Source organism: Chiloscyllium plagiosum, chromosome 5 (assembly GCF_004010195.1).
Source record: "Chiloscyllium plagiosum isolate BGI_BamShark_2017 chromosome 5, ASM401019v2, whole genome shotgun sequence".
Lineage (NCBI taxonomy): Eukaryota > Metazoa > Chordata > Chondrichthyes > Orectolobiformes > Hemiscylliidae > Chiloscyllium > Chiloscyllium plagiosum.
The window spans coordinates 43,493,241-43,517,211 of NC_057714.1; the positions used below are offsets into that span (position 1 = coordinate 43,493,241).

General features: G+C 40.3%; 1 protein-coding gene across 1 annotated transcript in view; it reads right to left on the bottom strand.

The window, feature by feature from the left end:
* The window catches only part of zgc:85777 (uncharacterized protein LOC405871 homolog), a 77,375-nt gene that overhangs the window by 42,006 nt on the left and 11,398 nt on the right, over positions 1-23,971 (bottom strand). Inside the window, exon 2 of the mRNA XM_043689939.1 lies at positions 9,550-9,670. Within this exon, the coding sequence (XP_043545874.1) occupies positions 9,550-9,670 (121 nt within the window). The remainder of the gene's footprint in view (positions 1-9,549; positions 9,671-23,971) is intronic.

Sequence of the window (23,971 nt, forward strand, 5' to 3'; positions counted from 1 at the left end):
ATACTTAAGAGGGAAATCAGGAGGGCAAAAAGGGGACATGAGATAGCTTTGGCAAATAGAATTAAGGAAAATCCAAAGGGTTTTTACAAATATATTAAGGACAAAAGAGTAACTAGGGAGAGAATAGGGTCCCTCAAAGATCAGCAAGGCGGCCTTTGTGTGAAGCCACAGAAAATGGGAGAGATACTAAATGAATATATTCCATCAGTTTGGCCACTGTTGGAATATTGTGTGCAATTCTGGTCTCCTTTCTATCGGAAAGATGTTGTGAAACTTGAAAAGGTTCAGAAAAGATTTACAAGGATGTTGCCAGGGTTGGAGGATTTGAGCTATAGGGAGTGGCTGAACAGGCTGGGGCTGTTTTCCCTGGAGCGTCGGAGGCTGAGGGGTGACCTTATAGAGGTTTACAAAATTATGAGGGGCATGGATAGGATAAACAGACAACGTCCTGTCCCTGGGAGTCCAGAACTAGATGGCATAGGTTTAAGGTGAGAGGGGAAAGATATAAAAGAGACCTAAGGGGCAACTTTTTCACACAGAGGGTGGTACATGTATGGAATGAGCTGCCAGAGGAAGTGGTGGAGGCTGGTACAATTGCAACATTTAAGAGGCATTTGGATGGGTATATGAATAGGAAGGGATTGGAGGGATATGGGCCGGGTGCTGGCAGGTGGGACTAGATTGGGTTGGGATATCTGGTCGGCGTGGACAGATTGGACCGAAGGGTCTGTTTCCATGCTGTACATCTCTATGATGCTATTGCTGGCCTATATTGGTTCCCACTCAAGCAAGGAATCAATTTTAATATTCTCACACTTGTCTTTAAATCCCTCCATAGCCTCTGCATCTTCTCTCTTTAATCTCGAAATCCTCTATGCCCCTCTGTGCTCTGTTAAATATGGAATTTAATCCAGTCTTAATTTTAACTCATTTACTATTGATATCTGTGCCTTTAGTTGCGCAAGCCCAGTGTATTTCCATATGTTCTCTCGCTTGCCTCTGCTTCCCTACCTTGCTTTCCCCTTTTAGGATGCTCCTTAAAACCTACCTTTTTGACTAAGCTTCGGATTTACCTGGACTTAGATCTCTTGTAATAAAATTGGATAAAATCAGATTCAAAAGCACCTGGCAATCCCAATTCCTGACAAATTCTATTATCACTGCATTGGGGAGGCAGATGGGGATGGAATGCGACAATTTTGTATTGGCAACTAAATTCATAAGGGACAGGCAAACTCAGTGCTAAGGAAGCACAGCAGGTAGGCAGCATCCGAGGAGCAGAAAAATTGATGTTTCGGGCAAAAGCCCTTCATCAGGAAGGCATTTTCTGCTGAAGGGCTTTTGCCCGAAACGTCGATTCTCCTGCTCCTCGGATGCTGCCTGACCTGCTGTGCTTTTCCAGCACCACTCTGATCTAGACCTCTGATCTCCAGCATCTGCAGTCCTCACTATTGCCTAAACACGGTGATGAGTTCAAACACACAAGTGTGTAAAAAGAAATATTCAGTGAAGGCAAATATCTTCGAGTCTGAAATGGGAGACTTGATAATAGAGAACAAGGACATGGTCAAGCAATTAAACAACTGCTTTCGATCCATGTACACCGTAGATGATGTTGCTCGCCTCCCAGAAATGTGAAGGAAGCAAAGGGCTATTGAGAGGCAAGAACCGAAAGAAATTACTATTAGTAAAAAAAACTTCTGGAGAGGTTAACAGGAATGAAGCTGATAAATCTCCAAGGCCTAAAATTCAATAGGATTAAACAAAGTAAATGTGGATTTCTGAAATGAAATAACCTTTGTCCAAACAACTGGAGTATTTTGAAGACTTAACCAGTGGGATAGACTTGAGGAAGCCAATGGATATGGCTTATGTTTAGAAATTTTTTAATCGAGTCTCACATAAGAGTTTGTGTACAAGATTAAAGCACAATGATATTGAGGGTGATAGCTGAAAATGTGTTGCTGGAAAAGCGCAGCAGGTCAGGTAGCATCCAAGGAACAGGAGAATCGGCATTTCGGGCATGAGCCCTTCTTAAGGCCATTCCTGAAGAAGGGCTCATGCCTGAAACACCGATTCTCCTGCTCCTTGGATGCTGCCTGACCTGCTGCGCTTTTCCAGCAACACATTTTCAGCTCTGATCTCCAGCATCTGCAGTCCTCACTTTCTCCTATTGAGGGTGATATACAGATTAGGAATTGCTCAGCAGATAGGAAACAGACATTAAATGGATCATTTTTGGAGTGGAAGGTGGTGGGATACCACAGACCAATGCTTAGGCCCCAGCTACTCACAATGCACATCTGCAATTTGGAAGAGGGAATTCAAAGTGGGGAAGAAGAGGTTTCATGGTGACTTAGACAAACTAATTGAGTGGGTAAATGCATACCAGATGCAATATAGCATGATTAGGTGTGAAGGTAGCCTTTGCAATGGGAAAATAAAATGGCAGAATACTCATTGAACAATGGTACATTGGGAACGTCTATGCACAAAAGGGACCTAGGTGTCCTTATACAAGGGAATTTCAGTACAGTTGCAAGGATGTCCAAGTGCAGCTGTGCAGGACCTTGGAGACACCACAAATTGAGTATTGAGTGCACTTTTGTCTCCCTACCTAAGATATACTTGCCACTGAGGGAGTTCAGTGAAGATCCAGCTTGCTAATTCCTGGGATGACAGGTTTGTCATATGAGAGGGGATTGGGACATCTCACCCTGTATTTGCTGGAATTTAGAACAAGAGAAGGGACTCTGATAGGGCTGGGCAGACCAAATGCAGGAATGTTGCTCTCCTCACCTGGGGAGTCTATTAAGAATGGGACATAGTAAATACACAGTAGACTCTTTAGGACAGAGACGAGGATAATTTGTTTTCATTCTGGGGTGGTGAAGTTGTGGAATTCTCTTACACAGAACGCTGGAGGCCAAGTTACTGAATTTATAGTAAAAAAGGAATAGATAGACTTCTAGTAACTAAAGGCATCAATAGATATGGAGAAACTGGGACTATGGTTTGGAGTAGAGTATCAGCCATGATTATAATAAATGGCAGAGTAGAATCTATTAACCAAATTCCCAATATTGCTTCTACTTTCTCTGACATTATTTTTGCATCAAGTGCCTTATGCAGTAGTGTGGGAGTTACGAACCTTTAGAGATTCTGAGGAGAATCTTTAGATTTCTTAAGCTATATAAACTCACAGGATCCTTTTTTACGTACTCAAAAGGAATTTGCACTTGCAATGCACCTTTTTCAAAGGATCATAGAAACTCCCAATTTCTGAATATTCCTATGGCAACATTCTGATTGATCAGAGTTTATTGCGAATGCTATAGATATGGATGCTCCTTTTCAGATTCTGGTTTATTGCGCCCTTGTCCTGGTGAGTACAAGATGAAAAGCTTTTACTTTGTGCCTCTTTTTACCAATCTTTAGAAAAGTTGCATTTTCTCTAAAAAGATGGGCAAGGTCCATAGAACACTAAGTTGTGAAGTTGTTTATATGGGCAGCTCTTCAAAAATCGTAAACAAAACTGCTGGATGTGTCTGTGGGAGTTTAAAAAATCTCTCCAGCAGTTTCAAATACTCTTCAGTGCTATCAGTAGAGCATTATTCATGCTTGTTTTCCTCAAGCCATCATTATCACAATGTAAAGTTGTAGGTTCAGTATGACTGATAGCTAAAAGACATTGATAAAAGGAAAGCTAGTTATGAATATAAAGATTGTTTTTTTTTATAAAGGTGGCTTAAATTTATTCAATGGATGTTCAATTAATGGGAGAATTTTTATAGAGAACTGTATAATTATATTTAGCAAATTATTTTATTTCATTTCAGCATGGGACCTGAGGACTGTGTCTAGTAGATATTGGGCGAACTGACAGGAGGATGCAAGGGTAAAGGGTGTTTGGAGAGTCATGGATTGGCATGAGTTGGCATAAAACTACAAGAGGCCATGGACAGGATCATTGGCTGACATGGGAATATAAGAGGTAATTGAGAGTAGATGGAAATCATGGGTTCACATGAGTTTGCATATGTAGGCAGGGGAGTACATGGAGAATTATTATGTTCATTCTTTCATGGGATATGGCCATCGTAAGCTAGCTAGCATTTATTATTCATTCCTAATTTCCTTTGAGAAGGTGATGGTGAGGTGCCTTCTTGGACTGCTGCAGTCCATCTGGTGTACCTATACCAGATGGATTAGGATTAGGGCTAGCCCATTTAGGAAGGAAGCCCTAGGATTTTGCATCAGAGACAGTGAAGGGCAGCAACATAGTTACAAGTCAGGAATATGTATGGAGTTGAAGGGAACTTGCAGGTGGTAGTGTTTCCGTGTATCTGCTGTCCTTGGCCTTCTCGGTGGAGAAGGTCACAGGTTTGGATGATCCTAAGTTGCCTTGGTGAGGGACAAAGGCTCAGGGACAAAATGTTGAACAAAAAAATTGGGATAAAGTTGTAGATATCATTCAATCTTTTAACATTACATCATCTCTCTGGACATTAATGTAATGTTAAAGGGTTAAACTGTACTGTCTTTCTCCAGAAGCTGAACATTCTGGAAGTGGGTGGGGATGATATTCATGCAGGAATGTGGATGACTCCCACTTCATTTGGCCAGTCATTTACTACTACTCTCCTGCTATTATCAAATTAAACTCTCATTCAGTCCCTTCCATTCAGAAATGCTTTAATAGCCATGCCCCGAAGCTAGGACATATCACCATCTATATCGTCATGGGAATCACGGAGTCCGGAAATTGTTTGCATAATGATTCCCCAGGATAGGGCATTTATGTTTACATTATGTCTGAGGATGACCTCATCCTACCACTGTACCTGGGATAACATTTGGTTATTTGGGGGGGGGGGGGGGGGGGGGGGAAGGGAGTGGCCAGAATATCTGTAAGGTTTACCAACTGACCTGTATACCTGTATAAAGGTATGTGTTTTCTTTGTTCGGTGCTTCTTTGACTCCACTTTGCACGCCTGTGAAGTATGTCAAAGGGGGTCACCCAGCTTGTCCTGGCTTTCATAGATTTTAACTGTTTGTTGAAGTTAGTGTGTGCGAATTGCATCTCATGTGTGAAATCTCAGGAAAAGAGCCTAACAGAGAATTGAGGTGATTTTTAACAACCTACTTTAGAGAGTCTTGGCTGGTTCCAATTTGTGTTCAGGAAGTGTGGGCTCAACTGCATTCCACAACTACCCTCCAGAATAAAAACCACATTAGCTGGGCAATTTTATTCCCTCGACAGATGTTTCTCGACTCAAACTACTCAATTTGGGAGCACACAATTGACCACCTTTGCCATGTTTCAAACACCTTACTATATGGTGATGAAAGTTAGACATTTGGTTTTATCTGTCCTAACTTTAAGCATTTCTTCTACTGCTCTATGTCATTATTTCACGATCAGGGCTGGGGTCTAATCAAGGAACTTTAACAATACTTCCCTCCTGATTGACAGTATGTGAACTGTGCTGCATCTTCTCTGTCCTAGGACTTCTATAATACCCAGTCATCCTGCCAATGCTGACACACCAATTCTCAAGATCTAAAGATTCAGAATCATAGAGATGGACAGCACAGAAACAGACCCTTTGGTCCAATTAATCAATGCTGACCAGATTAATCTAGTCCCATTTGCCAGCGTTTGACCCATATCCCTTTAGACCCATTCATATACCCATCAGGATGCCTTTTAATGTTGTAATTGTACCAGCCTCCACCACTTCCTCTGGCAGTTCATTCCATACACACACCACCCTCTATGTGAAAAGACTGCCCCTTTTAGGTTCCTTTTAAATCTTTCCTGTCTTTAACCAATATTATTGTCCTCCCTCATTAGCCTGTGTGAAAATACTATCACAAGAAATGTTGGGCTAACATCTTTAAGCCAGAAATCGCTAAAAGCTATAACATGCCTCCAAATGACTATATTTATGATAAAGCAATTCTTTTTGAGAAAATAAAGATAACTACAGTATAATTATCATTTTGTCTCCTTAAAGCAGTCTCTCTAGGCAGCTAATGGGACAAATAACCTACACCCAACTATCTGCCTCCACTTCTCCCCAACTAATGAGGTGATGATATACAACAAATTGCTCTCCTTCACCTTATTCTGTTGACCACAGACAGCTTACCCACCATTTTACATGACTGAGTTAAAATGGACTAAACCCTTAAATGGATGAGTATATTAGTAAGACAGCTAACAACGGCAGCACAAAGATTAAGTCATGGCCAATATTTCCTGGAATAAAATGGTCCAGACCCAAAGCAATTCACCTGGTAATCCATTTAATTCCTGATATTGGACTTTGTATTAGGAAAAGCAATAGTAATTGTACTTGAAAAACAATTTATTGGTTATAAAGCAGTTGAAACATCTTAGAAGGCGTATCTTACTGTATAAAGTAAGCTGCTGTTCTCAACTGTCCAATATGTACCTCCTGATGCTTCAAAGCCACTTTACCTTTTAATGGTTTAAATCAGAAGTATGATGAAAAGTACACTACTTGGCTGAAGTTATGACGCTCAAGAAGCTCAGAGGATATAGCAATTCACATGGCTGATGCACTGGCAGTTTCAAAATCTACTCCTATCAAAGGCACAAAGTAGCTGAAGTATAAGACCTACAACTGATTGCATTGCAGCACTAATCTCTCCCTCGCTTTACCTCTCCCATCCCTCTTTGTCTTTCCCCCCTTATAGATGCACTTTAAAAGCCTTCGTCTGATCATTTTTTAATCTCTCCTGAGATCTGATGGAGTTCAGCATAAAATTATACTTCGGAGTACTCCTGTGTAGTGCCTTGGAACATTTTCTAATGTTATAATTTTATAACAACTCATCAAGGTTACTTTGACACTTCTCTTTCGTGCAATCTTTACTTGCAACAAAAATAAGGACTGTAATGTTGTGATTACATCAACTTTCCATTAACTATCCTTTAATATATACACCATCCTAGTTACACATTGTAGACGTTTCATGATGTGTCAATATTCTGGAACTCTTTATTTTGTGATTGCACCACTAAAGCTCAGTGCAGTTGTTTAGTGGCTGGTTTGTGACCCAGAGTGATGCCAACAACACACATTAAATATCCATTAAGGACCCTGCTTCTCAATCTCCCCCCTCATGTGAGGCATGGTGACCCTCAGGTTAAACCACCAGTAGCTGTCTCTCTCTAATGAGAGAACAACCCTATGGTCTGGTAGGACAATCGCAACTTTTTATGCTGATGCTTCAAAAAAGCTCATAGGATGTATGGTGCAAATTGGGATAGACAGTAAAAATAACTTTCATAACCCAAATTCATGTTTGTAGTTAGATTTAATTGCTTAATTTTTTAAGAGTACTATAAAACCCCAACAACAAAAAATTCAGAAAAAAAAAGAAAGATAACAGATAGTACTAAGTGAAGTCAACAGGAGTCTTGTCTGCCAGCTGGAGAGTAAATGGGATCCTCAAGCCAACTCTTTCAGGAAAAACCTGCGACACTGAGTGCCACTCAAACATTTACCTGAGCACTGAGTGACTTTCCCATCAATCAAGGATTTTCTGAGACCTCTGAGTGTAAGCAGGAGCTACTTCCAGTAGAACACCCACTTGAGATTCAACATTAGAAATGGATCCCAGGCTACAGGTGAGTGAATGGAGAAGAGGTTGCAGGTTGGTCACTGAGTGCAGCTGGCAGCAAGAGCAGAAGGGTGACTTTCAGTGAGTCTCACCTATCCTGATGTCGGGCCCACTTGATCATGCGCATATACAACTGACGCCGACATGTCATTGGTCCAGCATCCACCCCACCACCCTCCCCCCCACCCCATGCTTACCACGGCAATGGGATGAGGCTCTTAAATGTGTAATTCATGCCCACTTAAGGACCTCAATAAGCAGAGGTGAGGAGGACAGTCCATAGGTCTACCCACCATGGATTAAATTCAGGGTAAAAGGAGGGTAGCAGGGTTCTTCCAGTCATGGTGGCTTGGTGGCTCAGTGGTTAGCACTGCTGCCTCACAGCACCCGGGTCCCAGGTTCGGCTCCAGCCTCGGGTGACTGTCTGTGGAATCTGCACATTCTCCCTGTGTCTGAGAGGGTTTCCGCTGGCTGCTCCGGTTTCCTCCCACAGTCCAAAGATGTGCAGGTCAGGTGGCTTGGCCATGCTAAATTGCCCATTGTGTTAGGTGCATTAGTTAGAGGGAAATGGGTCTGGGTGGGTTACTCTTTGGAGGGTTGGTGTGGACTGGTTGGGCCGAAGGGCCTGTTTCCACATTGTAAGGCGGCACGGTAGCTCAGTGGTTAGCACTGCTGCCTCACAGCACCAGGGTCCCAGTTTCAATTCCAGCCTCGGGCAACTGTCTGTGTGGAGTTTGCACATTCTCCGTGTGTCTGCGTGGGTTTCCTCCGGGTGCTCCGGTTTCCTCCCACAGTCCAAAGATGTGTAGGTCAGGTGAATTGGCCATTGTAAATTGCCCATAATGTTAGGTGCATTAGTCAGAGGGAAATGGGCCTGGGTGGTTTACTCCATGGAGGGTCAGTGTGGACTGGTTGGGCCGAAGGGCCTGTTTCCACACTGTAGGGAATCTAATCTAATCTAATCTAATCTAATCTTCCTGCCTGATTAAATGCTCTCCTGCCAACAAACTCAATTTAAGGGAGTGCATTAATTTGTCCAATGCCCATAGTTTTACAAGAATTGTTCCACATCCAACTCCCCCTCACCCCCCCACCCCCCCCCCCCCCCCCCGTTCCACATTAGACAGAAATTTACCTGTACCTCCACAAATGTCATCTACTATATCCATTGCACCCAATGTGCTCTCCTCTACATTGGGGAGACAGGACGCCAACTTGCGGATAGCTTCAGAGAACCCCATTGCCCCATGGCTGAACACTTCAACTCCCCCTCCCACTCCACCAAGGACATGCAGGTCCTGGGCGTCCTCCATCGCCAAACCATAATCACCTGATGCCTGGAGGAAGAACACCTCATCTTCTACCTTGGGACCCTGCAACCACATGGGATCAATGTGAATTTTAGCAGTTTCCTCATTTCCCCTCCCCTCACCTTATCCCAGACCCAAGCCTCTAACTCGGCACCACCGTCTTGACCTGTCCATCGTCTTTCCCATCTATCCGCTCCACCTTCCTCTCTGGCCTACCATATTCTCCCCCACCTTCATCTATCTATTGCATTGTCAGCTACCTTCCCTCAGCCCCATCCCCCTCCCATTTATCTGGCAGCTCAGCGGCTCACACGCCTCATTCCCGATGAAAGGCTTATGCCCAAAACATCGATTCCACTGTTCCTTAGATGCTGCCTGGCCTGCTGTGCTTTTTCAGCATCACACTCTCAACTCTGATCTCCAGCATCTGCAGTCCTCACTTTCTCCTATATAATACATGATGTCTGTTTGAAATTGTACATTATTTATTTCTTTTTTGTCATTTCTAAAGAAATCCTAAGCTGTTACTAAAGTACGTATGTTGAAATTATAAAAATTATTATAGAATCATACATCCGATTACCTATTGGTTTGTTAACACCCAGGAAGCCAGCCTGTCCAAGAATTTTGAAGATTGTATGGGCTGGGAATGCCCTTGCTTCTTCCCATTTATCAACAAAGGGAATAATTTTCTTCTCAATGATCTGTTAAAATTAAAACATTAATGTTTTATCAGCATCTTTCAGTAAACATGATTCAACAAAACTTAATAACAAACATACATTGCTTCATTTAAATAAAAATTGCTAAATTAAGAAGTAATAGAAAAAGGTTGTTCAGCCCATCGAGTCTGCATCAGTCAAAAACAACCAGCTAGCTATTTTAATACCACTTTCCAGCATTTTCCCCATAACCTTGTACACCTTGGCATTGCAAGTATACATGGATGCTGCCTGACCTGCTGTGCTGTTCCAGCAATAAAGTTTCAACTATACATCTAAATACTTCTTAAATGTTAGGAGAGTTTCTGCATCTACTACCTTTGCAAACAGTGACTGCTAGATTCCCATCAATCTCTGTGTGGAAGCAAAACGTCCTCACATCCCATCAATCTCCTGTTCTCACCTCAAATCTATGCCCCTGGTCATTGATCCCTCTGCTACGAGGAAATGTTTCTTCCTGTCTATCCTATGGTGCTCATAATGCTATACATCTCAATCATGTCTCCCTCAGTCTCCCCAACTCCAAGGAAAACACACTAGTCCAATTCCATCCCTCTTCATAACTAAAGCTCTATTTTACTTTCATTATTGTACGCATAACGGCTAAAAAGAAACACTTCTAGCATTACACTGCAAGGGTCACTGATCCTCCGTTGCGCCATAAGCCTGCAACCCACAGAGCAAACCTCATTCAATATGATTAACTAATTTAACTATATTTGTAATGCTCCCAGTGTTAGAACACAATGAGAACAGAGAATCATAGAGTCATAGAGATGTACAACATGGAAACAGACCCTTTGGTCCAACCTGTCCATGCCGACCAGATATCCCAATCCAATCTAGTCCCACCTGCCAGCACCCAGCCCATATCCCTCCAAACTCTTCCTATTCATATACCCATCCAAATGCCTCTTAAATGTTGCAATTGTACCAGCCTCCACCTCTTCCTTTGGCAGCTCATTCCATACACGTACCACCCTCTGCGTGAAAAAGTTGCCTCTTAGGTCTCTTTTATATCCTTCCTCTCTCACCCTAAACCTATGCACTGGGGACGGGGAGTCCAGAACTAGAGGGCATAGATTTTGAGCTGAGGGAGCTAGTCAAGAAGTACTGTTGGCACTCAATTACTGGCATGTGTGTCAGTTTAACAAAACAACATCTGTTTACTCAATTGTCTCATGGACACCAAAGAAATGAGATTTAGTAATAAATGAAAAGAGAGTACCTTAATGGAAAAGTGCTGCAGCAAATCTGCTCCAGCTTCATAATGGGCTTTAGTACTGTGCAAATGAAGTGAGAGGATACTGCTAAACATATGGTGTTTAATGTGCAATGTACTTGTGTCCCATATTATGAGAATTCAACTCTCAACAACATGGAACAAAGCACCCAAAGCAGTACAGCAAGACTTTGTGCAACAGCCACATAGCAAGATAACAAGCAAATTTTGTCTCATAGCATAGTTATTTACTTAATTTAAAGAATAGGTGAAATCCAGTTAGGGAGCAATCTTTAAATATTTAATTTAGAAACATTTAAAAACATGATACACTGTTTACAAAATCTAGCCAAAAAATCTAGCCAATATGTAATTACAAAACTAATTCACAGCACACATGGGTCCTTCTAAGATTCTTCAGCCTTAATGCATTATATTTATTATACTACAATACTAGCATTGAACACTCCTTGTGTTACAGTGCTTAGTCTTACAAAAGCATTTAGTGTAATTCAGCGTTGGACTGTAATTAGATTAAGGTTAAGCATCTTGTTGTGGAGGTCATGGTTTACACAAAATCCTCAGCAAGTTACAGAGAATGCAATTATTTCAGTGGGCATTTAGAGGCTAGCTCCTCAGCTGTAGACATTAGCTGACATAAAGCTCCATGACCTAAATGTCCTAAAGACTGATCATCAACTTTTGAATTGTTTTGTGGCAGGTAGAAAATATAATAGGAAACCATTCCACTTTATCCCTCACCATTACTCCCAGTATTTTCTGTTCAAAGCACTAGTAGGCACCAAATCAAACAACAATTCAGGACAGAAGTTATTAATCTGATTCTAGAGGTCCAGAATACTGAATATTACTCAGGAAAATGCTTTAGATTTCAACCAGAGTTAACAGCTCCACCAGAGTTTGTCAGCAGAAAAATGTATGTGCTCAACTATGCCAGATCTTCAGCAATGTCCCAGTCGGCCAAGTAAAAATTGGAGCCCATCCTCTTACAAAGCTAATGAGGCTAATAGGGCAGAGACAAAGTCAGAGATCCATCAAGTTCTCACTGAGACCAGACAAAATGGTGTATTACTAGAGGTTGTACACTGAAAATGATTAAATGGACTAGCTTCCAGGTAAATCGGGCTTCATTTATGTAGAGATTCCAGTCAAAGGAGTGATGGAACCAACAAGAATAGTGACAATATTATAACAAAAATTTTGATTGGTCACAATAAGCCTGGGCTACAGAGGACTTGGATTCCTCTGCACATATAAAACATACCAGATTTCTCAGGCTCATGACATAGGCAGGCACTAAAAATTTTGCCTACAGTGATGTCAGTGGTCCCATATAAATGCAATCTCCCCATAATGATCCCACACCATTGACCCTCAAAGACTGTCAGGGTAAGTTCCGGTTGTAATCTGTGGATTTTAATGATAACAGATCTTTCTTTTATTCCCCAATCTCCCCTTTACTTGTAGTGGAGGATTTGATTAGACTAGATTCCCTACAATGTGGAAACAGGCCCTTCGGCCCAACAAGTCCACACCTATCCTCTGAAGAGTAACCCACCCAGACCCATTTCCCTCTGACTAATGCACCCAATGCAATGGGCAATTTTAGCATGGCCAATTCACCTAACCTGCTCATCTTTGGATTGTGGGAGGAAACCGGAGCACCTGGAGGAAACCCACGCAGACACGGTGAGAATGTACAAACAGCATCAGGTGTTATTTATAAACAACACGCAGAAGGCCAGATATGCTGGGAATAGAAGGCAGGGAGATGATAGGGCATAAACTTTGGATTGACACTGATTTATTGAAAGGAAAATGGAGACCATGTGTTTTTGAGCAACCCCTCAGGACTTGACTAATTACAGGATACTCCCCAAGCTAGAATTTAACAACATTACCTCCTCTTCGGATCCAGATAAGGTGGCAAGAGTATAGTACTGGCAGTTATTTCTAGATACCAAATGAATGCACAATATTAAAACAGAACAAAACAGTTTTATTTCTCCTCCTACCAAGTGACTTATCGCCACACAGTGGCACTATTCATTGACTTAAAAACTTAATGAGTGATGTATTGGCAGACACAGATCTATAGAACTGTTGGTATAAACTCTATGTCTTACGATCCGATACTCCACAACCACCTGACGAAGGAGTAGTGCTCCGAAAGCTAGTGCTTCCAAATAAACCTGTTAGACCTAGTGTTGTGTGATTTTTAACTTTGTACACCCCAATCCAACACCGGCATCTCCAAATCTGACCTATAGCGGAGGGCTGAAATAAGTAAAATTCCGACAAGAATATCTCTAAAAATCTGAATTATCCATATCGCACTTTATCCAAGAGAATTTGAAATAGCTCTGCTCCTTTTAGATGAGGCATTAATTGGAAAAGTTAATCTCAAGAAAAAAATTCTGAAATTGTCTCAGAGAATAGGCTATCAGACAGAAGAGAAGGAAGACTATTAGGCAAGTATTCTTTTCTCTCCATAAATTGTAGCTTCTACTTGTTCTCAACCCAGTTACTTTATATTATTGGTACTTAACTGCTCTTTGAAGCTAAAAGTTAAATCATAATTGTCTTTTCTTAAACCAATTCTTTCCGTTTGGTATAGCATGAATATTATTTTGGAAATTTAAAGACAAATAGAAGCACACATCCATGGATGTCAAAAGAATTACTTTTGATGTGAAGCAACCATGCCCAATAAGAGTGATTAATAAGAACACTAAATAAAACAAAGGAAAAGGTTTATAGAAGAGCTATGAAAGTTAGTCTACTGGAAGATTTATAGATAGTATAGAATGTAACCAAGAAAATAATTAAGCAGGCAAAAAATATGATATATACACCTCAAAAGGAAGATACAACAACAGGAGTGACAAAAAGAGTCAGAGTCTCTTAAAACATTGTCTTCCCAATCCTCAGCCAGTCAGTTCTGCTTTCCCCACTCCGATTGAATTATTGCTGGCAATTGTATAAAAGCAGCTGCTATCCATTGTCGGCAGCAATTTGCTTTATTTGCATGAATTCCAAATGTCAGCATGTATTGGCTAGGAGTAATGGTTTCGAAAGAGACAATCAGAATCAAATACAAACATAGAGTAGGATCCTGTGTAGCAGTTGTGGGAATAGGAACTTGTATATGAGCAAAAGGGACTGGATCACATGGATCTTTGTTGCATGCAAGTAAAAAGCAAAGCATCCAGTGTGACAAGGATCTCATGAAACAGTTCCTTCTTTTATTCATTTTGCTACATGGATGGATTTTTTAACCTCTGACTTACCTTGCATAACTTGTGCAACAACAAACTTTAAAATTAGCTTACAAAACGTACAAAAATGCTTCAATTCTCATTCAAAACAAAGAGATTTCAGACTTGGCCTTTCACAAGAGGAAGTGGATGCATGACAGTCAGAGCTTAATTCTTCGTTAACTCCTTCCAATTTTCATGACGGAGAATTCTACAGGGTTGCAGAGAGGCTACAACAGTTTTGCTCCAGAGGGAGTCAAACCAGATAATTCAAAATTGGTCTGTGATCAGGGATAGAAGGGTATGGTTGCAGGAGAGGCATCGAGGATCCTGGGGCTTGCAATTGAGAAGCATCAGTCCCTATAATTGACCAATAATTATGAAGTTCATGCAAGGTGTGTAGATGACAGTGGGACTGCGGGAAGGATGAGCAAAGTGACCACAGCACCTTGGTGCAGGAAGCAATTCAGGTGGGGAGAGAAAACATGAATTTAGTAGCATTAGGGGAATAGTATAATTAAGGGGGTAGATACTCTTCTCTGCATATGTGAGACACAAAGTCCTAAGTTGCCAAAGTTAAGGACATCTCTCAGGCCTGGAGGAGAACTTGAGAGTAGAAAAGGAGGGATCCAGTTTCGCTATCCACATTGGTACTGACAACATTGGCAGGACTAGAAAAGAGGTTTTGCTGAAAAATTTTGAACAGTTAGGAACTAAATTGAAAAGTAGAACATTTAAAGTAATAATTACCAATTGAGCTGCAGGCAAACTGGCCACTATCTAGTAAATAGTGTCAAGGAGTTAAATATATGGCTCAAACATTTGTACTGGAGGAACGGGTTTCAGCACGAGACACCAGTACTGGCTTAGAAGGGAGCTGGAAGATAGGGCAGGCTTGACTTGAATCATGCAGGGACCAGTGCCCTCGCACATCAAATAACTAGGGCTTTTGAGAGGTCCTTAAATTCATTAGGTGGGAGGAGGGGAGATATGGCAGCATTATAGGACAGCTATTTGGATAACTTTACTTACAATGGGAAATTACGGAACAGGGTGTACAAACATTTTTTAAAAAAGCAATAAATGGGGTCAAACGAGGAAAAGGGAGAAAAGGCAAAATGAATGGTCTTGAATGTGGCACACTGTTCTGAGCAAAAATAATGGTAGAAATACAGGGTAATGGATGTGATCTTGTAGCCATAATGGAGACATGGTTGCAAGGAGATCAAAACTGGGGACTAAATATTGTGGAGAATGTGAATACTCAAAAGGACAGGCAGGAAAGAAAGGGTGGTGGGGTAGCATCATTAGTACAGAGTAAGAATTATAGCAACAAAATGAACTTGAATCAGAGGATACAGAGACCATATGGGCACAGTTACGAAATATAAAGCGGAGAGCACTGGTGGTAGTAGTTAAACCCCGCCCCCCCCCCCCCCCCGCCTCAATCAACCAAGGTTCAGGTTATTTTGGATCTGGTGATGTGTAAGGAGGCAGGTTTAATAAATTATGTCAGAGTAGAAAAACTCCGAGGAAGCAGCAACCAATAAAATGATAGAATCTGGTAGTTAGCTTGAGGGAGGAACTTAGGTTGAGCTCAAATCAGGGTAATTAAAAAAGGCATGAACCAGACCTGGGTGGGGTGGACTGGGAAAGGGGTTTAGCAGCAAAGATGGTTGAGAACTAATGGCAGACATTTAAGAAAATAGCTCATGGTTCACAGCAAAGATATTTCCAAGTGAGAAACAAGAATTCTAAGAAGGGGATAAATGAACCATGATTAACTAGGGAAGTTAAGGAGTGCATCAAATCAAAAGAAAAAAATTAAATGTGCCAAAGATTAGTGGTAAGGAAGAGGATTGGAAAAGTTTTGAAAAAGGATAAAAGGTGACCAAAACAGGAGGGAGAAAATAAACTTTGAGGGGTAACTTGCAAGTAATATCAAGACAGACAGCAAGAGTTTCTTTAAAGTTATAAAAATGAAGTGAGAGGCAACAATGAACGTATACCACTCGAAGCATGTGGCTGGCAAAATCATAATGGGGAAGGAGGAAATAGCAGTGGAATTAAATAATTTCTTTGCATCAGTCTTCACAGTAGAAAATGCTAAAAGCATTCCAAAAATGCCGAATAACCAGGGAGGAAAGTGAGGATAGGAAATAAATATAATAACTATCACTAGAAATAATGTGCTAGGGAACCTAATGGGGCTAAAGACTGACCAGGCCCCTTGTCTTGATAGGATGCCTTCTAGGATCTTAAAGGAAGCAGCTAAAGAGCAATGTTAGTAATCTTCGAAGAATATTTAGATTCTAGAAAAGTCCCAGAGGACTGGAAAACTGCCAAAGTACCATGTTAATTAAAAATGGAAGAAGACAAAAGAATAGCTAACCACGGACCAGTTAGTTTAACATCAGTTATTGGGAAAACATTATAGTCTATTATAAAGGGTGCACTCGCAGAGCATTTATAAATACATAATTTGATCAAGTGGAGTCAGCATGGCCTCTCAAAGGGGAAATCATGTCTAACAAATTTATTAGAATTCCTTGAGGAGGTAACAAGCAGGATAGATAAAAGGGAAATGGTGGTTATTTGGGTTTATAAGTAGGCTACTTAATAAATACTTTTTTTTGGTATTGGAGATAATATATCAACATGGATTGAGGAACGGATAACTAATACAAGTTAGGGAATTGGGATAATGGGGGCATTTTCAGGATGACAGCCTGTAACTAGTGAAGTGCAGCAGGGATTAGTCTGGGGCTGCAATTATTTACAATATTAATTAATGACTTGGATAAGGAAAGTGAATGTACTTTAAGAATGCACTGTAGCCAAGCTTGTGGCTGATACAAAAATAGGTGAGAAAGTGAGTGGTCAGGATGACACAAAGGCTCTGCGGGAGGATACAGACAGGTTAACTGAGTGGACAAAAACTTGCGGATGGAATAGAATGAGGTAAAATGGGAGGTAATGCATGTTGGCAAGGAGAGGAGCTGATTATTATTTAAATGGAAAAATACTGTAGAAAGTTACAACACAGAGGGATTTGAGTCTTCATGCATTAATCACAAAAAGATAGCATGTAAATTCGGCAAGTAGTATGGAAGGCAAATGGCTTTTATTTCAGAAAAATATTCGAAAATTATAAAAATAGGGAAGTTCTGCTAAAACTGTAGCAGGCACTAGTCAAGCTAGAATATGTGAACAGTTTTCACCTCCTTATCTAAGGCAAGATATACTAGTAACAGAGACAGTCCAAAGGAGATTCATTAGGTTGATCCTAGGTATGGAGGAACTGTTTTAGGAGGAGACCTGGAGTAGGTTGTACCTGTACTCATTGGAATTTAGAAGAATGAGAGCAACCCTCATGAAACATACGGGATTCTTAGGGACCTTGGTAGAATAGGTGCAGAACCATCAACTCCCCATGTGAATCCAGGACCAGAGAGTATAATCCCAGAATAAGGAGTCATCCATTTAAGTTCGAGATAAGGAAACATTTCTTCTCTCAGAGGGAACAAAATCCGTGGATTTTTTTTACTGTCGATGCTGTGTCGTTAAATATATTCCAAGCTAAGATAGACAGGTTTTTAATGAGTAAGGTAATAAAAGATTATGCAGAACAAGTGGGAGAATAGAATTGGTGCTCATCACTAAGTTGAAGAGAGAACTTGTTGAGCTGAATAGCCTACTTTTGCTCAACGTCTTACGGTCTAACAGTGAGACAAAGCAGAGAGAATAAAGGATGAGCTACAGTCAGATAGGGACAAGTTACAAGACAAAGAGGACATAATAAAAAGGGGAAAAAACAGAATAAACAAAACAGCCTGAGCAGGAAAGGAGGGGAGGCAAGTAAAAATAAAATTTTCTTAAACAGTTGCAAGAGGTGGCATGCATGATCCTCAAATTAGTTGGTTACAACTGATAAATCTTCATTTCGAAAAGGCATATTTGAGCACAGGCATTAATTTGGATTTGATGTAAGAAGGCATGCTTATTTATCTGTTCTTACTTAACTAGATATAGTTCTAAGCAAAAAATAATATGTTTTAAATAAGCACTATTTGATTTTCTACAATTCTCTGTCTTTGACAAGTGAAAATGAGGTAGTCTTCCTGCCATACTAATTAATCTTAGTCTCATCATTAATATTGCTAATGTGGAACACCTTATCGACCTCAAGCTTGTCAAGGCTGATCCATTAAGCAAAGGGTCATCTTAAATCTATATATCCATTAGTGTGACCTAAATAGCTTTCTGAGCCAATTACTTTAATCTTGAGTATTAGTGAAGCATTCTTTTTAAAACCAATGCTTGTCAATGTTTAAATAGCAAAATATTTGTGTCATTACATTGTGACATTGTACTAGTATTGCAGTCAAGCTGAAAAGGATGCCAGAATTCATGAAACCTGAAGCATCCCACAAGTGTTTTTTTAAAACATAAAGAGAATGGCAGCTAACGTAAAACTGAATTAAAGTTTTCCATAGCCATGTAAATTGTGACAGGGTGGTATAAGGCTTGAGGTCAATTTGGGAACCTGAAAGGAAATCTATGCAACAATCCAAATGATATTGCTGAAGTATTAAATGATTGCTTTGCATCCATCCTTTCAATGGAAGAAGATGCTTCCAAAGTTATGGCTGAAGAGGTAGAGCCATTTGGTGGACTAAGAACTGTGAAGAGTAAATATTGGTTAGGATAACCGTACTTGAAGTTAAAAAATCACAAGGAACATCACAAGGGGATCAAAGGTTACAGGGGCAAAGTGGGAAAATGGAGTTGAAAACCCATCAGCTATGATTGAATGGCAGATAGGTCGCGATGTGCGACTGGCCTAATTTCTGCTCCTATGTCTTATGGTCTTAACATGGGTCAGATGCAATTGAATATTGAAAATGCAGTCAGTGGCAAAAATCTTCCAAATAACCTTAGAAAGAGATGGTTGGCATGGAGAAGGTGCAGTGACTAAAATGGTGAATTTCAAATGCTACACCTATAAGGATGAAGCCAGCAAATACAAACCAGTCGGCTTTACATTGATGGTGGAAAAGCTTTTCAATGATAATATGGGACCAAATTAAGTCATTTGGACAACTGTGGATTAATTACCCAGATGTGAATGAATCGTTAATTGCAAATCATGTTCAACTAACTTGGATCAGGTTTTTATGAGAATAATACAGTTGGTGTAGACAGTATAGAACATTGACAAGTTGGAGGATAACTGGATAGAATGCAGAGAAGTGTGAGGTGATGAATGTCAGTTAAGAAAAATCAAAACACAGAATAAACTAAATGAAACTACTCTAAAGTGTGTGCAGGAGCAGACAAACTAGAGGGTATACATGCATCAGTTATTAATGGTGGCAGGACAGGTGGATAGCAGTTAATAAAGCATGTAGCTTCCCAGGTTTTCTTAATGGGGGATACAGTACAATAGCAAGGATCTTATTCGGAATCTATATAACAATTAGAACTCAACTGTAGTATTATTAAGAGTTCTGGGCCGCATACTTTAGGACAAGAATGATTGAAATGAATGCAATTTTGTCGATCGACTGGAGAAGCTAGGATTGTTCAGCTTGGACAGGAGAATGGAAAGATTTGATTAAAGTTTTCAAAATCACTAGTAGACATTGAGAACCTGTTTTTGCTTGTAAACAGACTAATAATGAAAGGGTGCAGATTGAAATGATTTACAAAATGACTAAAAATGATGTGAGAAAAAAATATTTTCACACAAGTGACTCAAATCTGTATTGCACTGCCCTTCAAGGGTGGTGAAGCAGATTCGATCGTGCTTTAGATGATTATTTAAATATATATAATATCAGTGTTATAAAGGACGCATGGAAGAATGGCACCATGTCATGGTACTCATTCAGAGAGCTGGTGCAGATATGATTGGCTGAATGGTCTCCTTCTGCACTCTGACAATTCTATGGTACACATGCACTTTCAAAAAGCAAAATGTAACAGGATTATGAGCAAAGTTAGAGCCCATGGAATAAAAGGAACAATAATAGACTGGGTGCAACATTGGCCCTAATGGAATTCAATGTGAGCAAATGCGAGGTCTTGCACTTTGGAAAAAAGAATAGAAGCATGGATTACTTTCTAAACGGTGAGAAAATTCATAAAGCCAAAGTACAGAGGGATCTGGGAGTGCTAGTTGAGGATTCTCTAAAGGTAAACATGCAGGTTGAGTCCGTGATTAAAAAAGCGAATGCAATGTTGTCAATTATCTCAAGAGGGTTGGAATATAAAAGCACTGTTGTGCTACTGAGACTTTATAAAGCTCTGGTTAGGCCCCATTTGGAGTACTGTGTCCAGTTTTGGTCCCCACACCTCAGGAAGGACATACTGGCACTGGAGCGTGTCCAGCGGAGATTCACACGGATGATCCCTGGAATGGTAGGTCTAACATATGAGGAACGGCTGAGGATCCTGGGATTGTATTCATTGGAGTTTAGAAGATTAAGGGGAGATCTAATAGAAACTTACAAGATAATACATGGCTTGGAGAGGGTGGACGCTAGGAAATTGTTTCCGTTAGGCGAGGAGACTAGGACCCGTGGACACAGCCTTAGAATTAGAGAGGGTAAATTCAGAACAGAAATGCGGAGACATTTCTTCAGCCAGAGAGTGGTGGGCCTGTGGATTTCATTGCCATAGAGTGCAGTGGAGGCTGGGACGCTAAATGTCTTCAAGGCAGAAATTGATAAATTCTTGATATCACAAGGAATTAAGGGCTACGGGGAGAATGCGGGTAAGTGGAGTTGAAATGCCCGTCAGCCATGATTGAATGGCGGAGTGGACTCGATGGGCCGAATGGCCTTACTTCCACTCCTATGTCTTATGGTCTTATGGCCGAGTGACAACAAACAGAACGTTGTGCTGAATGGTTTTGTTTTGGACAGGAAGAAGGTATCAGTGATCAGTGATAGGACCTCTTCTTTCAGATATATGTCAATAACTTCAGAAATGATTCTGGTAAAACCTGTACAAGTGACCATCAGACTTAGAAGCAGGAGTAGGCCATTCAATAATATTACAGTTGAACTGTTGTGGTGTCAAATGCCCTTTCTTACCTACTCTCACCCCAACTTTCATCTCTCCAGCAAATTAAAAAATGATCAATCAAGGGTGGAGTCGTCAATTACTAGGAAACACAGGTTGAAGATGAGAGAGGTGAAGTTTAAAAGAGATGTATGAGGCACATTTTTCACACAAAGGATGGTGAGTGGCTGGAACATGTTGCCAGAGTGGTGGAGGAAGCAGACACAATAGCAGTATCCATGAAGCACTTATATGAATACATGAATAGGAAGGGGATAGAGGGATATGGATCTTATTAGTGAAGATAGTTTAATATGGAAGGGCAAAATGTATCGGTACAGGCTTGGAGGGCCGAAGGGCCTGCTCCTATGCTGTATTGTTCTTTGTTCTAACTCAGTGTTGAATACACTCAATAACCCGACCTCCAATGGTTTTCAAGTCAGAAAATTCTGCATTGTAATGATCCTGGAGAGTGAAGAAAGAACTTGAAATGTTAACTATTTCTCTCTCCACAGCTGCTGTCAGACCTGATTCGCTTCAGTATTTCCTGTTTTTATTTCAAATTTGAAGTGTCATGCTTTTGCTTTGTTTGATGGAAGGTTCTTTTTTTCCATTACAGAAATGCTAGTCTCAATAATATATCTTTAGAATCCTTAATAGCAGTTGCTCTACCACTTGCATTTGTGTTAATTCTTTTCATCAATGTGTGTACATGTCAAAAAAAATGTACAGATAGTTTTCAGTTGATGCATTGACACTGATGACAGCTATTTGTAAACTACTTAGTCTCACGTCATTGGAAAACTGTTAATTGCCATAACAATGGATAATGAATGTATAAAAAGTGAATCATGGACGTTCACAGATTTGTAAAGAGCAGGTCTTGCATGACTAATTTATTTAAATTGTTGAGGTCATTATCAAACGTATGTACTACTTGAATATAATAGATATAATTTACTAGGACATTGAAAACTGCAATTTAAAAAGTACACAAAATCTTTTGGAAAGATTAAAGACTACGGTATAAAGGGACAGCACTGATAGAGCTGAGCTGAAAAACATTTTTAAAAGAGTAAAAGTAAAGGAATGATATTGGGGAAGCAAGTAGCAGGTGCTGAAAGACTTGTGCTTGGACTATTTCATTCTCTATATGCATGACGTGGTATGAAATAGTACTGAAATTTGTTGGTAATAACAAATGTTAAAGGAGGAAATGATGAGAAGGTGCAGGTATTGGACTGGGGTGGACAAGACCAGAAGTCACATGATAAGGTTATAGTTCAACAGGACTATTTGAAATCACAAACTTTATAAGTGCTGCTGCTTCATCAGATGAAGTGAAAAAAAGCACACAGGCACAGAATTTATAGGCAGAGAGATCAAATGGTGTGAGTGGGGTATTAATAGGCTGAATAATAAGTCTTTGCAGGTGACAAAGTGTCATACGGTGTGAGCAAAGGGTCAAAACTGAATAATAAGAGAAGGTATGACCTATAATCCGATTAATTGAGGCAGAGAGATAATTACAAAAAATTAAAAGTAAGGTGGTGCTGAAGACAAACCAAATAACTGGAATAACATGATAGGTGGAAATGTGAGAAAATGGAGCAGAATACATACAGATTAAGAATGACAGGAAATACTTGGCAAATATGAGTCAATGTAGATAAATATAAATTAACAAATTTATTTTTAACAATTCCCAAAATGTAACTCACTAATCACACATAGTACACATACAAGATAACTAAATTTTGGAGATGCCAGTGTTGGACTGGGGTGTACAAAGTTAAAAATCACACAACACCAAGTTATAGTCCAAAAGGTTTAATTGGAAGCACTAGCTTTCGGAGCGACGCTCCTTCATCAGGTGGTTGTGAAGTACACAATTGTAAGACACAGAACTTATAGCAAAAGTTTACAGTGTGATGTTACTGAAATTATACATTGAAAAATAACTTGATTGTTTAAGTCTTTCAGAGCTAGTGCTTCCAATTAAACCTGTTGGACTATAACCTGGTGTTGTGTGATTTTTAACTAAGAGCATCAAAGACTTCTAGAGATGTATCACACTTTTAAATCATTAAAAGGTTAAATAAAGTAATTTCCATTAACTGACATTAAGATGATTGTTAAATATTTGGAAGCCTGAAGGATTGTCTGTTGGTTCACTGGAATCAATGGAACATGGAAGCTCCTGCTTTTCAGAAACAAATTGTAGCAAGGTGTTTTGTTAACAACTTATGATCGTGCAAGCAAAACAAATGGACACCATTTCACTTCCTTTTCTTTGCGAGGTAAATCCAATCATTTGCCAGGTGAGAAGTGAGATTATTGGTGAGCAAGTGTTTCTTGATGAAATTTATCAACAACACCTTCCACGACTTTGATGAGTGAGACTAAATTGGATTTGTCCAGTTTTTGTAGGTAAATTTAAGTTCAAGTTAGGATAGATGTGCTTGTCCACAGTTCTCAGAGGGTGGCCAGACAGAGTAGTAGGGTAGGAAAATGTGTTGCTGGAAAAGCTCAGCAGGTCAGGCAGCATCAAAGGAGCAGGAGAATCGACGTTTCAGGCATAAGCCCTTCTTCAGGAATGAGGAGGGTGTGCCAAGCAGACTAAGATAAAAGGTAAGGAGGAGGGACTTGGGGGAGGGGCGTTGGAATTGCGATAGGTGGAAGGAGGTTAAGGTGAGCGTGATAGGCCGGAGAGGG